Source organism: Artibeus jamaicensis, unplaced genomic scaffold (genome assembly GCF_021234435.1).
Source record: "Artibeus jamaicensis isolate MK-2021 breed Jamaican fruit bat unplaced genomic scaffold, CSHL_Jam_final contig_548, whole genome shotgun sequence".
NCBI classification, from domain to species: domain Eukaryota; kingdom Metazoa; phylum Chordata; class Mammalia; order Chiroptera; family Phyllostomidae; genus Artibeus; species Artibeus jamaicensis.
The window spans coordinates 19748171-19763297 of record NW_026521883.1 but is presented as its reverse complement, the minus strand read 5'-3'; the positions used below and the strand labels follow the sequence as shown (position 1 = coordinate 19763297).

The 15127-nt window shown below is 48.0% G+C and overlaps 1 protein-coding gene and 1 pseudogene across 2 annotated transcripts; both read right to left on the bottom strand.

The window, feature by feature from the left end:
* Positions 1-555: 555 nt before the first annotated feature.
* LOC119047596 (RNA polymerase-associated protein LEO1-like) lies at positions 556-10686 on the bottom strand. Of its 2 annotated transcripts, XM_053669997.1 has the most exons (10): positions 10609-10686; positions 10395-10489; positions 9414-9559; positions 8620-8704; positions 7227-7321; positions 6537-6671; positions 4535-4853; positions 3465-3672; positions 2577-2674; positions 556-744 (listed from the first exon to the last, which is right to left on the bottom strand). In XM_053669997.1, exons 2-10 carry the CDS (start codon positions 10473-10475, stop codon positions 682-684), a joined length of 1230 nt encoding a protein of 409 aa, XP_053525972.1. In that variant the 5' UTR covers positions 10476-10489; positions 10609-10686; the 3' UTR covers positions 556-681. The 2 variants fall into 2 exon arrangements, with proteins under 2 accessions (XP_053525972.1, XP_036998936.2); XM_037143041.2 differs by having other exon boundaries at positions 4535-4670; positions 10395-10625.
* A 3565-nt stretch (positions 10687-14251) lies between these two features.
* On the bottom strand, positions 14252-15051 carry LOC119047587 (60S ribosomal protein L39-like; annotated as a pseudogene).
* Between the last annotated feature and the right edge of the window lie 76 nt (positions 15052-15127).

Here is a 15127-nt window from a genome sequence, read left to right as displayed (position 1 = left end):
AACATCAATGTGTGGTTGCCTCTCATGTGTCCCCTACTGGGGACCTGGCCTGCAACCCAGGAATGTGCCCTGACTGGGAATCGAACCAGCGACCCTTTGCTTCACAGGCCTGTGCTCAAGCCATTGAGCTACACCAGCCAGGGCTCAGTCTTAATTTCTGTACACCTCAGCTTTCACATCTGTAAAATTGGAATAACAGCCCTGGCCCTTCACGTCATTCTGAGGATTAGAGTTGGTAAGGTCTGCACAGCACCTGGCAAAGCACCTGGAGTCCAGTGAGCCCTCCCCTGCTGAACCTGATCTTCGAAGGTCACAGGGCCATGTGGTCAATGGAAAGTTAGTGCCATGCCAACAGAGATAACAGAGCACTGAGGAATCCGAACCCAGCTAGAAAGAACAGGGAGGACATCCAAGAGGAGGAGACATCAGCCTTAAACGCCACCTCACCTCTGGGCCGCACCAGGGCCCGGATGAGCCCGCATGGCAAGAAGGCACACGAAACTAAGACCCAGAGCAAACAGTTACAAAGTGAATTTTCTAAGGTCACGGACTTGCTTCTGAACATTCTTTATTCACAACTGGCATTTACAAAAGCAACTCAATCACTTCAAACAAAACAAATTATTTCATCATTATTTTAAAACAAACTGTTCAAAACAAAACAGACAATGAGCGCACGTTTCAAGCTTCCGACATCCTCCTTCTCTTCTCCCCCTGCTTTCCTATTTCTGGAGGGCTCGCCCCCTGAAAAAACATGAGAGGTAAGAGGTAAACTTCACTATCAGACGTTTCCGGACATTTTTTTGAAAGTGGTTCAGAGCTCACTGAGGAGAGCCCACCTTCACCTGAGAACTCGATGACCCCCCACTGGCGACCTGTGTGTGCAGACACTGTGTCTAGCGGGTTGGCGAAGGAAACCCGCCCTTCCCCCCGGAGGTGGTCATGGCCGGAGGGACACTCTTTTCTCATTGCGCTCACTGATATTTCCATCAGTGTCTTGAAATACTCCCTTCTGCTTCCTTGGTACTTTACTCTCTCTGTCTAAAATTCAGTATTTTAAAGCTTATTGATTTTTTAAACAACTGCTGGTGTTTATGTCCTCTTAAAGTTTTAAATATATATTTTTATGAATGAGTGAAAATGAATACCTCCCTTATACAAATTTTAAAATATCTTTATTTATTTATTTATTTTTAGAGAGGTGGGAAAGGAGGAAGAGAGGGAGAGAAACATCGATGTGCAAGAGATGCTTCAATCACCTGCTTCCTGCACTGTCCTCCACATGCTCCCAACTGGGGCACCTGGCCCGCAACCCAGGCATGCGCACTGACTGGGAATCGAGCCAGCAACCTCTCAGTTTGCAGGCCATCACTCAATTCACTGAGCCACACCTGCCAGGGCTAAAGAAAAAATATTTTAATAGCATAAAAATGCGGACCGGTGCAGCCACTCTGGAAAGCAGTGTGGAGATACCTCAAACAATTAAAAATGGATCTGCCTTTTGACCCAGCAATTCCACTTCTGGGAATATATCCAAAGGGACCCAAAACACTAATTCGAAAGAACATAAACACCCCTGTATTCATTGCAGTATTATTTATAATCGCCAAGATATGGAAGCAGCCGAAGTGTCCAGCAGTAGGTGAGTGGGTAAAACAACTATGGGACATTTACATAATGGAATACTACTCAGTTGTAAAAAAAACCAAAAATTTTACCCTTTGAGACATTATGTTAAGTGAAATAAGTCAGAGAGACAAATACTTTATGATTTCACTTTTATGTGGAATCTGATAAACAAACTGAACTAGCAAGCCCTGGCTGGCGTAGCTCAGTGGATTGAGCAGGGGTCTGTGAACCAAAGAATCGCAGTTCGATTCCCAGTCAGGGCACATGCCTGGGTTGCAGGCCAGTTCCCAGCAGGGGACACATGAGAGGCAACCACACGTTGATGTTTCTCTCTCTCTCTGCTTCCCTTCCCCTCTAAAGAGAAATAAAATTTTAAAAATCTTAAAAAAAACTGAACTGACAAGGAAAAGAGAGTCTCATAGATGGAGAGCAAGCTGACAGCTGTCGAAGGTGGAGGTGGTTAAGGGTGGAGGGTTGAGCGAAAAGGAAATGGAACCCGTGGACATGGGCCACAGTGTGCTGATTGCTGGGGGAAGGGGCTATAAGGGGCATGAGCAGTAATGGGAAACATACAATTAAAATATTTTTTAAAAAACATGGAAATGAAATATGTCTCCACTACCGTTACACCTAAACAACAAAGACGCCCAGTTACCACAGTGAGCATGGCGGACCCCTTGCTCTCCTCACCGAACTCTTCCTCGCTCTCCAGACGAGACCTGGTGGGTAAGGCCCCCAGCTTTTCTCACAGGCCTCTCCGTCTCCCTGGCCCGCCCACCCCGGCGGCGTGCCCCACACCCGCCCGAGCACAGGACTGGGCCGCTCCAGTCCTGCCACTGCTGTCACTCACTAGGCTTGGTGATGTGTCCCGGGCTCTGGGCTGCTCTTTAGACGTTGGCTCCTGGGTACAGAGCAAACCCTCGGGAACTAAACAAAGGTGCCTTTACCTCATCACTGGAGAGTCGCTCCATTCTCAGTAACCCTTGAGCTGTTTCCTCCTCTGATCCCGCGTCGCTGTCTGATGAACAGATTCCACTTTGTTCCCCTGAAAGCGAAGCAACTACAGACGTGAGACGGACCTTCCCAGATGGAGACCCTTTTATTACTGAATTCTCCTGCTGGCTGTTGTTACTTCCCACTGCGCATTCTTCCTTGATGAATCAACAGTTTTTTCAAAGTTTTCTTGATGAATCAACAGTTTTTTCAAAGTTTTGATGAGAAGCTCTATACAGGGCTGGGCAAAAGTAGGTGAGCACTCTGTGCCAAAGTGTGCTTTTGCGTAGCAAGTGGACTGCAGGATGTGTGCATGAAGAAGGCCGGCGATGTGAGCACTTAGGAGCCCGTCGCTGCACTTGCCGCGCCACCGTGACAGTCTCTGGGTTAGTGAGGCTGTTGGAATAATCAAAGCCCTGCAACGCACACAACTGCACACACACCTCCCACCCCTGTGTAGCTCTCAGACATGCTGAAATAATTTAGCCTGGAGAGGTTTTGTTCTCAGACTGATCATGTTTAAACACCAAAGAGGCTTGAAGCACACACTGTGTTTCAAGCTACCAAGTTTAACCGTTGGGTCCTTAATTTTACAAGAAGGCAAAGTGCCTCTGTTACACATTTTCCTCCATAAGGACAGAATTATTTCATTTTCTTTCTTTTGCCTTATTTTCCCACCTTGGCTTTACAGTGGGACAGTGGCCCTAACAAAAACAAACCAACAAAAAGACCTCTGGACTGTGGCCGTGAGTAAATAACAGCAGGTTGGGGAATAACAAAGAGCCCAGCGGGGCAGCCGGCCTGTGGCTCCGAGGTGCAGTGTTACCTCCACACCTACTCACCTCCAAGTTCCCCGAAGCACTGGTTTTTAATGGCTTCATCCCTTTCTTCCTCCTCCTCTCCCTCCTCCTCCTCATCATCATTGTCATTGTCATCATCATCGTTGTCACTGCTGGACTCCTGGTTGGGGACCCTTGGCCCCTCTTGCTTCTGCTGCTCCAGGAGGATTGTTCCCTGGTGAGTAGAAGCCCGCAAACGTTCTTCTTCTTTCTGTAAAGAAGCAAAGAAATCACTGAACCTAACAAAGGAACCGCTTCTGTGCCCACTGGAACCTACTTCCACTCTATGTCCTCTGTCAGAACCACTCTCTCCATGCCGCACCTGTCACCACGCAGTGACCGCCGTGTTGCTTTCTGGGGCGTGAAGGCCGCACGCGGGCGAAGAGGCAGAATGCTCCCCACACTCACCGTCTCAGCAGAACTGGCTCGGGCACAGCCTTGGGGGCCACAGCGTCCCCTGTGCGGCCAGGCAGGGCCCGGAGAGCAGCGACCAGCCCGGCAACGCTACCTGTGCCCAGCAGACGCCCGAGGGAGGCTCTTTCTGTCACCCCGACACACACACCTGACTTGCCCAGGCCCCACCACACCACCGCTGAGCCCGGACACTCCTGTGCGGGGCCCTCCACCCGGACAGCTAGCTCCCCACAGCACCTGCTGACGAGAGGTGCGGGTGGGGGAGGGTCCCTGAGCCCCAAAGTAGAGGCTTCCTCCCCATCCATCTGCCTGGCATTCCACATGCTGGGGTGCACAAGGTAGGGCCAGTTTCGAAGGAGTCAGGAATGTCCTTTTGACCTTCCTGAATCACTTCTTATCAGGCTAACACAATTTTGTGACCTCTGCCAAAGGCCGTCATCTTAAAAAGAAATTACCAGTTTTCCTCTGAAATCTCAGAGCGGAGAGAAAGCGCCTGATCTGCAGTATCTCACCTGCGGCCGGTGGGTAACCACTCATCAGAAGGCTCCCTGATAACTACAGGAGATAAACTGACTATGGCAATAAAAATGGTGAATTAGTATTCTGCAAAATACAGTTATTAATGCCCCAAATCCCAGGATAAAGCTTAGCCAACGTACCTTAATCTTCTCTGTGCGCTGGCATTCGGGGTCGAGACCAGCTATTGGTAAGATTCTAATCTTCTGTGTTCTTGAGTATATATTAGTGAGTGGCAGGGTCATCTTCTTACGTGTGGCATAGTCTGTAGAGTGAGGTCTGCAGGACGTGAACAAGAAAGTCTGGCGACTAAGAACATTTGGAGGCAATCGTACCACACGAACAGCTGCAGACAATGACCACCTCTCCTTGGGCAGAGCAGGGAGGCGGTGCGCGGGTCCTGGTGCCTCTGGACCTCCCTTCTCTTCTGCCTCCAGAGAAGTTTCTCCCTCTGCCCACCAGCTGGAGAACAGCATGGGGTGAAATGGGAGGGGGATGAGAGGAGGAGAGGCCCGTGGCAGGGTCAGGATTTTTACAAAGAAAACCCCCACTACAATCACAGGAGAGAAGGGCTATGCAATCTCAGTTCCGGGAGGGAGGTGCGGAGGTTGGAAAAGGCACAGTTTAAGAACTAAAGACAAGCCCCTCCGTCTGAATAAAATTGAAAGGGAAGTCAAAGCGAGGAGGCAGGTCATAGTGGCGTGGGGGCCTCGTGACAGCTCAGGGGGACCAAAATGGGACAGGAGGCCCTGGTGCAGAAAGCACTACCTCCTGCCTGAAGGAGGGGAGATTTTTAAGGACATCATAGCAAAGAAAGGATGGTCCTTCAGAGAGAGCATCTGAAGGAGGGCGTGGCCGTGAGAGATGGGACGTGAGGAATGAAACCGTGCTGGACAGTGAAGAGCTGTCCCAGCGGGGAGCGTGGGGCACCATGAAAATGGCACACTCTCAGAAGCCTTTGTCTCTTAGGACGTCATTGTGGAGGAGGTCACCAGGAGGTCGGATTGAGCAACATTTATTGTGCGAGGTCTCTGCACTACAGGATGCTTTTTAAAATCCTTACCCCAAAATATGTTTTCATTGATTCAAGGACAGAGGAAAGGGAGGGAAGAGAGGGGGGGAAACATCAATATGTGAGAGAAACATGGATCAGTTGCCTCCCGTATGCGCCCCGACAGGGAATCAAACCTGCAACTTATGTATGTGCCCTGACTGGCAACCGAACCCTGAATCTTTTGGTGTAAGAGATGGTGCTCCACCTAAGTGAACCGCCTGGCCAGAGCTGAAGTGACACAACATTCCTGGGAGGCGGATGCTGTATTTCCATTTTACAGACGAGGAAAGTAAACACTAGTGAGGCTGAGACTCCTCCTCCAGCTTCCACAGACGGATGCGAAGCAGCACCGCTGAGCTATCCAGTACCGTCTTTAAAACAGAACAACGATTTATCACGTGTAATTTACACACCATAAAATTCACCCACTGTAATATATAACTCAATGATTTTTAATTTACACAGTTGGCGACCATTACTGCAATCTGATATTAGAGCTTTTCCACGATCTCCTCAGAAAAGCCTTCTGCGCATTGTTACAGTCTTAAAGTGCTGCACTTCTCCAGGACAGCTGCCTGGTGTGCCCGTCAGGGGGAGGGCGTGGGAAGGAGCGGACTGCGGCAGGGAAGGGGCCGGAGCACGGGCGGGCACAGCGCTGAGCAGCTGACTGCGTGGGTCGGGCAGCCGCCTGTAGCACTGCACCGTCTAGCTCTTCCCTTTCCTCGACCGCACACACACACACCAATGTTCTCATGATCTGTTCGCTTCCCAGGTAAGTTTCGGTACAGAGAAAGCACATGCTGACCAGTAGAGCAGCATGAACATGCCTTCCAGGCCTCTTCTGAGGCGCCTTGATCAAGGCGAATTACTACCGTGGCCCTCTGGTTTATGTAGCTTTCTCAGGGTGGTTTGTCAGCATGAACCGGGCCCCTGGGAGACTGCCACTGCAGCAGCGGGGAAAAGTAGTGTGGGAACCAGCCCATGGTCCTTGGTGAACTGCACCTCAAAATCAGGTCATTAGGGCATTTGCATACCTCTCTCCCTTGTGGCTCTTTAACTGCAAATAGCAATGCACCCGTAGGAATAGTTACCTAAAGGTGAGTTTGTATTTAAAGATGGCTTGTCCCTGTAGGCCGGTGTCTTCTCTGACAAACAGGTGGGTGTGGTTGCCCTGCAGTGGGGCTTTGTAGACATCGAACACTTCACTGCCCAAGTGCAGGGACAGGCTGGAAATGAGAAACGGGTCCGTTATGAGGGTGGCTAGTCAAGCAGTCCTGCAGCCTCCATTCCACCCCGTCAGCCTCACTTAAAATGCTGTGGGAGCGCAGGGCCCCGTCCTCATGCTGAAATCCTAAGAAAAAACACTGTAAATCACTAATCTGTCTCCTTTCAAAGCAGAAGGTGGTAAAAATCCATCCTCCTTTCCACTGGAAATACAGTTGTTTTGTCATTTTCCCAGTCTCTACACTTCATTAGTCAAACAAACAACTTTTTAAAACACACCGGTATAAAATATCTAATAGCTCACACATGGGAACTAACACGCGGCTTCACGTGCGCGGGCAGACACCCTGAACCGAACCACGTCGGGGTCCGGTCCTCAAGTCCCACCTCGTGCACAGCACTGTGGCTGCCGCCCCATTTTTCTCTCAGCTTTTCCAGGTGATGGCAGAGGTGTAGACTTTGTTCACGGTTTAACAAAACATGACCCCAAAAGAAGGTCCTACACAGACGACCTCACACGCGACCCAGGGCTCCCTCCGCAGGCAGCTGGTGCTCACCTTCCATCTGACCACTTCACGATCCGAGCGTTGCTTTCTTTAACTTCATTTCCCGCTTCATCCTGGCGCGCCCTCCATCGGATAGTGTTCTCCACCTGGCTCCCAGCGCAAAGGCGTTAGAAACCCCGCGTGATGGGCCTGCATGTTTTTGCCCTCAAGCGACTTCTAATCACGTGCCAAGAATTCATGGGCAGTGATGGAACGAGCTTACGAACAACAGCTGATCGGGCCACACTGACACCCTCCTGCCACAAAGACCTAGAGGTACTGGTTAAACCAACCAGATGTTGTGTGAAATCTCTTCTGAGCCCCAGTTCACAGATAGCAGTGGCAGCAGAAGCTAAATACGAGGTGGACGGAGCTGTTATCAGCACTTTGAGAGCTCCGAGGGGGAGAAGAGGAGGCTTTGGGTCCCCTGAGGTGGGCAGTTGAGGCTGAGACCTCCACCTGTGGCAAGGCCACTTGAAGGGCTTTGAATCCAATGAAAGAAGGCTAAAAAAGTACCCATTCGACTAATAGGACAACAAAGCTCTGGGCATTACATTAAAAAATATTTTCAAAGAATAAACAAGGAATTAACAACAATTCAAACCTAAGATCTGTGCTTTGCCCTGTTTTTTAGTTCACGTTCACCCTACCCATATGGTAGGGAACTCCAAGTCACAGAAGTAGCCTGGAAGTGGATCCTGCCCACGGCTGCCACGGGAGCCCCGACGGACGCGCGTGTGAGGCGCTGTGAGGGCGACGGTCGTGCCTGACCGTCCCAGGCCTTCCCAAGAGGGACTCTCGTTTTGTGCCCAGTCTGAATGTCCATAAAGGACCTGAGACACTCCCGCTGTGGGAAGTCACTAGCATCTATCCCCTATAACACGTGCAGGCAGTACCTTGTCCCTCACTACATTATCATTTATCTCAAAATAGTAGCTAACAATTTTCAAGAATTTTTGTCTTTACTTCTGTCAGAAAGCTACAACAACAAATAAAAGGTTAGAAAGTGACAATTCTACAGAGATTAGAAAAAGATGATGGCCCTGGTCAGGTAGCTCAGTTGATTAGAGCGTTGTCCCCACACGCCAAAGTTGTGGGTTCAATCCCTGGTCAGGCACATGCAACAACCAACCAACGAATGGATGAATAAGTGGAACAACAAATCAATGTTTCTGTTTCTCTCTTCCTCTCTCTCTCATCTCTCTCTTTCCCCCACCCCCTTCTTCTCTCTCTAAAATTAATAAAAACATTGTAAACAAAAGACGATATACCTTTTCCCCTAAAGACATTTATTCCTTGCATAAAAGATCATTTCATAAGCTCCAGTCTCAAGTTAGTTATGCCTCCATTGTATTTTATAAAAGGAAAAGCTTACAAAAAAAAAGGGATTTAAGTGAACTGGTACCTTTATTTTCAACCTGGTTCTTTCTTCCTCGTCAAGTACTTTCTCATCTGCAAATTCATCTTCATAATACTGAGGATCAAAAGGTCTAAAAATTGTTTTTTAATATCATATTAGCCACATTTAGTAATAAATATGATTAATACTATAAATTATAATCTTTACAACATGTACCAATATGTTTGAAGAATCACAGTAGACCGATCACTTCATGTAAAAACTTCAAGGAAATATGAAAATTACTATACATTCTTGAAATTTGATTTTAAAATATATTACATGAAATAGATTCCAAACATGACTTATAATTCAAAGTCTTCTTTGCTTGACAAAAATGTCTTCTAAAATACAGGTAACACATGATGTATATTTCTGTATTTTTAAAGAAAACTGTCATGTTTAGTTGCACGAGAGCTACATTCATGTGCCTGTGTAAATCATCCCGAACACTATCTCGTTGTCCAAAAGTCATTGTCTTTTCTAGATTCACGATGGCCTTTGTACTGAACATTCGCGATTAGCAAACTTACTTTCATTTTCTGATACCTTTATCGCCTGTGATGTCTGTTTATTTATAAGAAAGTGCCAAAATGCTAGAAGCATTAGCATTTAAACTCACACCAGTAATCCATCATTTCTCTATCACAGAACACCCTAAACTTATTTTTTTCAGTTACATGAGAAATCACCCATCTTTGCAATTAGCTGGCTCATAATAAATAAGCAAAACCATTTACATTTTACATATTTTCATTCAGTATCTTGAGTAAAAAGAAAATTTTAATCAGTTCTCTTACTTGGGCTCGATGCTGAGAAATTTGGGTAGCTTAACAAAGTACAATTCATTTCCTAAATCAGGGTCGAAATGGGGAATTTCTACTTCCATCCTGGCTTCAGAAATCGGCACTTCCTCCCACTGGCCCTGGGGCGATCTGTGTACATCCTAAGAGAAGAATCAGAACGTCAGGGCTTGAAGTGACACCAGACTGGTACAGGTTTGACCGGAAGTACATTTAGACACGGGTTTAGGGATAAAGCAGTCAGCAACCCCTCCAGGCCTTCCCTAAAATTTCACCCCCTGCACCCCACAAAATCCACTAGAGTCAGTAGCCTTCATTACCAGGGAAAACAATTGTCTATTCTGCCCTGGCTGGTGTGGCTCAGTGGGTTAAGAAGCATGCCTGCAAACTGAGAGGTCACTGGTTCGATTCCCAGTCAAGGCACATGCCTGGGTTGCAGGCCAGGTCCCCAGTAGGGGGTGTGCAAGAGGCAGCCAATTGATATTTTTCTTACATATTAATGGTTCTCTCCCTCTCTGTCTACCTTCCTCCCCCTCTCTGTGGAAATGAATAAATAAAATCTTTTAAAAAAACTTTATTTTGCTGACATATCTACTTTGCGTAAGATAGCAACAGAAGTGTGAAATTATGCAACACCTCAAGGTTAAGTAACTATAAAGATCAGAGAAGAATATCAAATAGCACACACTTTTTACATAGGTCTGAATAACCTGGAAATCAAAGGTTTTTAAATTTTGAGTCCTCACAGTCTAGACCCTAAAGTTTGATATCAACCGCATTCCAAGCAGTTCCCTCTTTGCCCATTAATACCCAGGAATTCTCGGCATAGCTAAGAAAGTCACCCATTCATAGGAAGTTTCAGAACACCACTCAGTTACCCACGTGCCCCCCCACACGAGGGAGTCAGACCCGTCAGCCTCTGGGAATCTCTTCTTCGCTCTGAACAGTGGGACCAGGCGGGTTAGTGACTGTACTCACAGCAGGCTGTCCTGGAATGAGCAGTTGACTGTCATCGTCACTCTCTGAAGAAATGTCGTCTATGTCTCCAAACAAATCCATGGCTCTGCTACAATCTTCAGTGTAGGGGGGAAATGCACAGCATTAATTTCTCTGAAAAATCCTTCACATGATTCTTAGACTATCACTTCAACATATTCCCAAGATCCATTAACCAAAACTCGACAAGCCTAACCTCCATCTCGGAAGCCTGGTGAGAGTGTCTATAGAGACGAAAGGGGACAAATTTGGTCAGCGGAAGGCAATGAAGGCAATGCCACTGTGACGGACAGCTTTCAAGGTGGTTCCCAATTCCTGCCTCTGGTGTCCTCGCCCTGGCGGGGTCCCCTCCAGCACTGGATCCTGGGTGGTTTTGTGATCGATACCACCTCACTTCCGAGGCCAGGCCCCAAACTGTGGCTTTTCTGCCTCACTCTTTCTCTCTTGAGTCGCTTGCTCTAGAGAAAGCCAGCTCCCTTGGTGTAAAGGCTGTGGTAAGAAACTGAGCCTCCCACAGGGAGCCAGGCGAGCCATCTTGGAAACAGCCTCAGGCAAGCCATTAGATAATGCAGTCTCAGCAGGACCTAAGGTCTTGATTGCAGCCTTGGGAGAGGCCCGGAGAGACCCTGAGCTGGCAGCACCGCCCTGCTCAGCTGCCTCTGGCCCTCAGACACTGGGAGTTACAGAAAGTGCTTGTTTTCAGCTGGCCCTCCACGGGTGTGGTTTGAGAAGGGGAGAGTGGTATGCCACTCACAGGAGGTGTGTTCTCCAACAGTCCGTCCTCCCTCCGCCTTTGGGGTCCCTCCACATGATGCCAGGGAAGCTTTGACATCTCAGCTTCATTAACGGAGGTAAGTAACTGTTGAGTTTGTTGCAGTTAACCATCCACGTATAGAGCCAGGCCCAGCTATACGCACTAACACATCGAATTCAGAATATTCAAGTGCAACCAGATTGGTAAATTGGGCCCAGACTAGGGTTACAGTCTGCCCTGCACCTCGAATTCTTAGAATCCACTTCCATACATATTCCCCAGGTTTCTGCCTGTATTTGTCAGCAAAACTGTGTAATTCTTTTGGTATATGAGCTATTTCTTCTAGTCTGTGTGCGCTTTCTTTGCCAGAGTGCTGATACCCTAGTGATGGGTCTACCAGTAAACAGTGGTTCAGACAGTGCTCGGCTGAACGAGTCCCGAGAGTGGAGACCAACCCAGGCGATGCTGTTCTAGCGTTTTCCAACGGGAACGACTAGCTTCCTCAGAAAGCACAAGGGGGGCGAGCTGCGTCTCACAGGCCAGGGAGGCTCAGAGTGACCAGGAAACTTGAGTATTTTAGCTTCATCGAGTCCAGATTTCCCCACCCCAGCTTCTGTCTCACTCCAATGGCCCTTCTCATGAAAGACTTGAAGAGGCTGCGAATTCAGTGGGCGAGGTAATTCTGCAAGCGCACTGTCGAGTGCCCTTTGCCTTTCCAGATACTAGAGCCCCCTGACTGTGAGTACGAGATTGTTTTAGGGCTGTCGCGAAAGCTCACTGCTTCTCTGAGCAGGCCTCGAGCTGCCCAGCTAAGAGACCTAAGCTTGCGATCTTTCTTCAGTAAGTGCTTTGAGCAGTTAGAAGTATCCATCCCACGGAGCAGTTCCTGCTGAATGAGGGCAGCAGCCCTTGAGCCCCAAGGGAGCGACTGGATCCATGGAGGTGCCCCTGCACACGGTGGGTCACCAGCACCCCCGTCCCCATTGGTGGGGGCCCAGACCTGTGGCCAAACCCAAGCCAATCTCCAAATCTCATCTTTGAGGATTTATTTCCTGGGCCACGCAGGCAGGTCCCAGCTGAGCAACAGAAAACATACCAGTTGTCTGTACAGACAGGAATTCATAGAAAACACCATTAGGTTTAAAGTTGTTAATTATGTTTCCAAAAGTATAAGAAGTCTAAGGGGTTACAAAAGTAGCAGACTCGGAGGAGGCCGAAGATGAGGGAACAAAGAGGGGGGATTATTAAACCTAACTCCTACCTGAGGGGGTGCCCAGCTGTGCTGCCGACTCTCAGGGGGAGCTCAGGGGAGGCGGGGAGCTGGCCCCCCAGGCGCCAGCAGTCTGCACACCGGACCGGCCGCCGTGGGAGGGAACTGCCTCTCCAGGGGGGAAGAAGTGCTGGCCCCTGCAAGGCAACAGGAAACCCCGGAAAGGACCATAAACAAACAGGAAGGAGCAATCTTGTCCTGGCTACGCAGGCTGCCAGTCTTTCTGTGGCGCCCCCTAACAGGGGGCTGCTGGCGAAGCTGAAACCTGATTGGCCCCAGCGTTGCCAGGCTTGGTGTCCTACTAGGTGGGTTTGCAGATGAGAGACACCCAAGTGCCTACTCCCTAAAAAAAAAAAAAAATTAAATTAAATTGAAAAGACTGAAGAGACAAAAAGAAACTATGCTTCTTAGCAAGATAGTCTAGAAACAAGTGAGTGCCTCAGTTCACCAAACAGTAAGTATGAGACACTCATAAAAAAACTGTCCCCTAACAGTGGGGTGTCCAGAACAGGACAGGTGGGAGAGGTCGACCTTGGAACTGCTCAGTAGAGGTAGCCAGCCATTCTAAGTAACGTCAGTGACACAAGGTTCTTTCCTGAAGCAAAACTTTTGTTGCTCCACTTTTACATTTGCTGCAATTACAGTTGAATGTTATTTTAATAACATGCAGTATTCATATGAGCATATTATTTATCTTTAAACAAAAATTGTATATACTTCAAAGTTACTTTGGGGAACTCTGGTTATACCGTTGAACTCCCAACATGTAGGGACTCAGTCACATGTATTTATTTAAAGAGCAGTTTACAACAGTTCAGAATAATTCGAGCTCATTTTGGGCGCAGTGTGTATTTTTTTAAAATGTTATTTATTTTTTGACAGAGGGGAAAGGAAAAAAAATAGAGCAAGAAAAACATCAATGTGTGATTGCCTCTCGGAGGCTCCTTCCTGAGGACCTGGCCTGCAACCCAGGCATGTGCCCTGACTGGGAACTGAACTGGCAACCCTTTCATTAGTAGGCTGGTATTTGATCCACTGAGCTACCCCAGCCAGGGCCAGAACCTTCGTCTTGATGTCACTTTTCTGAAACTTGATAAGCTTCCCACAGCCACCACACCGACTGTACTAAGAGCTCTAGGAAGGAAGGGAGCTCCAGTCCACTCGCGAGGGACCAGTGTTATGAAGGAGCCACAGAAAAGACATGCAAGTGCGGGGGGTGGATTTAAGACACACCTGCAAATTCCTTGCCATTCCTACCATCAAGAAGTGTCAAGCTCCCCACGCTTTGCTTCTTATGCACTCGCACTGTTGACTCACTCCAATGAACAGAATGTAGATTTCTACGTGACTTCTGATGCTAGTCACAAAAGGAAATACCAAGAAAAGGCAACGTGGCTTTCACCCGGCGCGCTCCTTTGTGGTACTCACCTCTGCAACCCAGCCACCGTGCTGGGAGAAAGCAGGGCCAGGGCCAGGATGCAACAAGTGAGATACTCCCGCTGGGTGAAAAATATGAGGGGGGCCAAAATCTCAGTAATCAAGATAAATAATACTGCAGTATTTTTTAAACTCCAAGCCAAAAAAAAAAAAAAGAAAGAATGAAATATCAGAATTGTAGAGGGAACCCAGCCAGCTGTACTCGAGGAGACCTCACTTCCTTACTCTAACCCGGCCCTGTCACAACCCATCCTTTTTTAAAGGTCTCACACATGGATCACTGAACCAGCCTAGTAGTGCAGAAGCATAGTGACAAGGAGAAAAATCATTCTTCCAATAATTTCTCAATATAACACCCCCCGCTGTCCAGGTAGCAGTAACATGGTAAGATGCAAGCAACCCGATACCACACATCAGCCACCTCATGTGTGATTCCTTAAAGACCCAGCTTAGTTTTGCTCCAATGTCTCCTCCTGTTGTCGTACCTGATCTTATGGCAAGTTTTCATCTGAGTCCATTGGGGAGTGGCCCAGTTCTGCTTGTTTCCTGTGCAGGAACCACTGTATCCTCCAAGTCTTGTGAAGAGACACGGCAAGTGTCAACCGCACCCCCCGATGGCAGAGACTGAGCGCATCCTGTCTTCACACAAAATGTTGACATTTTGTTCATCATGGGTTTTACATTAATTTAAATTTTTAAAAGATCTTATTTACTTTTAGAGAGAGAAGGGGGAAAGAGGAAGAGAATCATGTGAGACGTACACCGATCTGTTGCCTCTCACACACTCCCACCTGCACAACCCAGGCATGTGCCCTGCCTGACTGGGAATTGAACCAGTGACCTTTCAATTAGCAGGCTAGTGCTCAATCCACTGAGCCATACCAGCCAGGGTCACTAATGCCAATTTTTAAATGTCGCATTACATTATTATTTATCTTGGTGACTGTAGTTGGGATCCCCCAAAATTCGGAGGCACCCAAAACTTTAGAATGTGATTTTAATTTGGCAATAGGGTTTTAGAGATGTTAATTGGTTAAGATGAGGTCACACTGGATTAGGGTTTGCCTTGAACTCACTGACTGGCGTCCAGCTGGGAGACAGAGACCTGGAGATACAGGGAAACAGAGCAAGGACACAGGGAAATAAGTCATGTGAAGACAGGCAGAGATTGGAGTCATGTTGCCACAAACCAAGGATAGCTGGGAGTCCCCATGAGCTAGGGCAAGGCAAGGAAAAATTCTTCCCTAGAGCCTT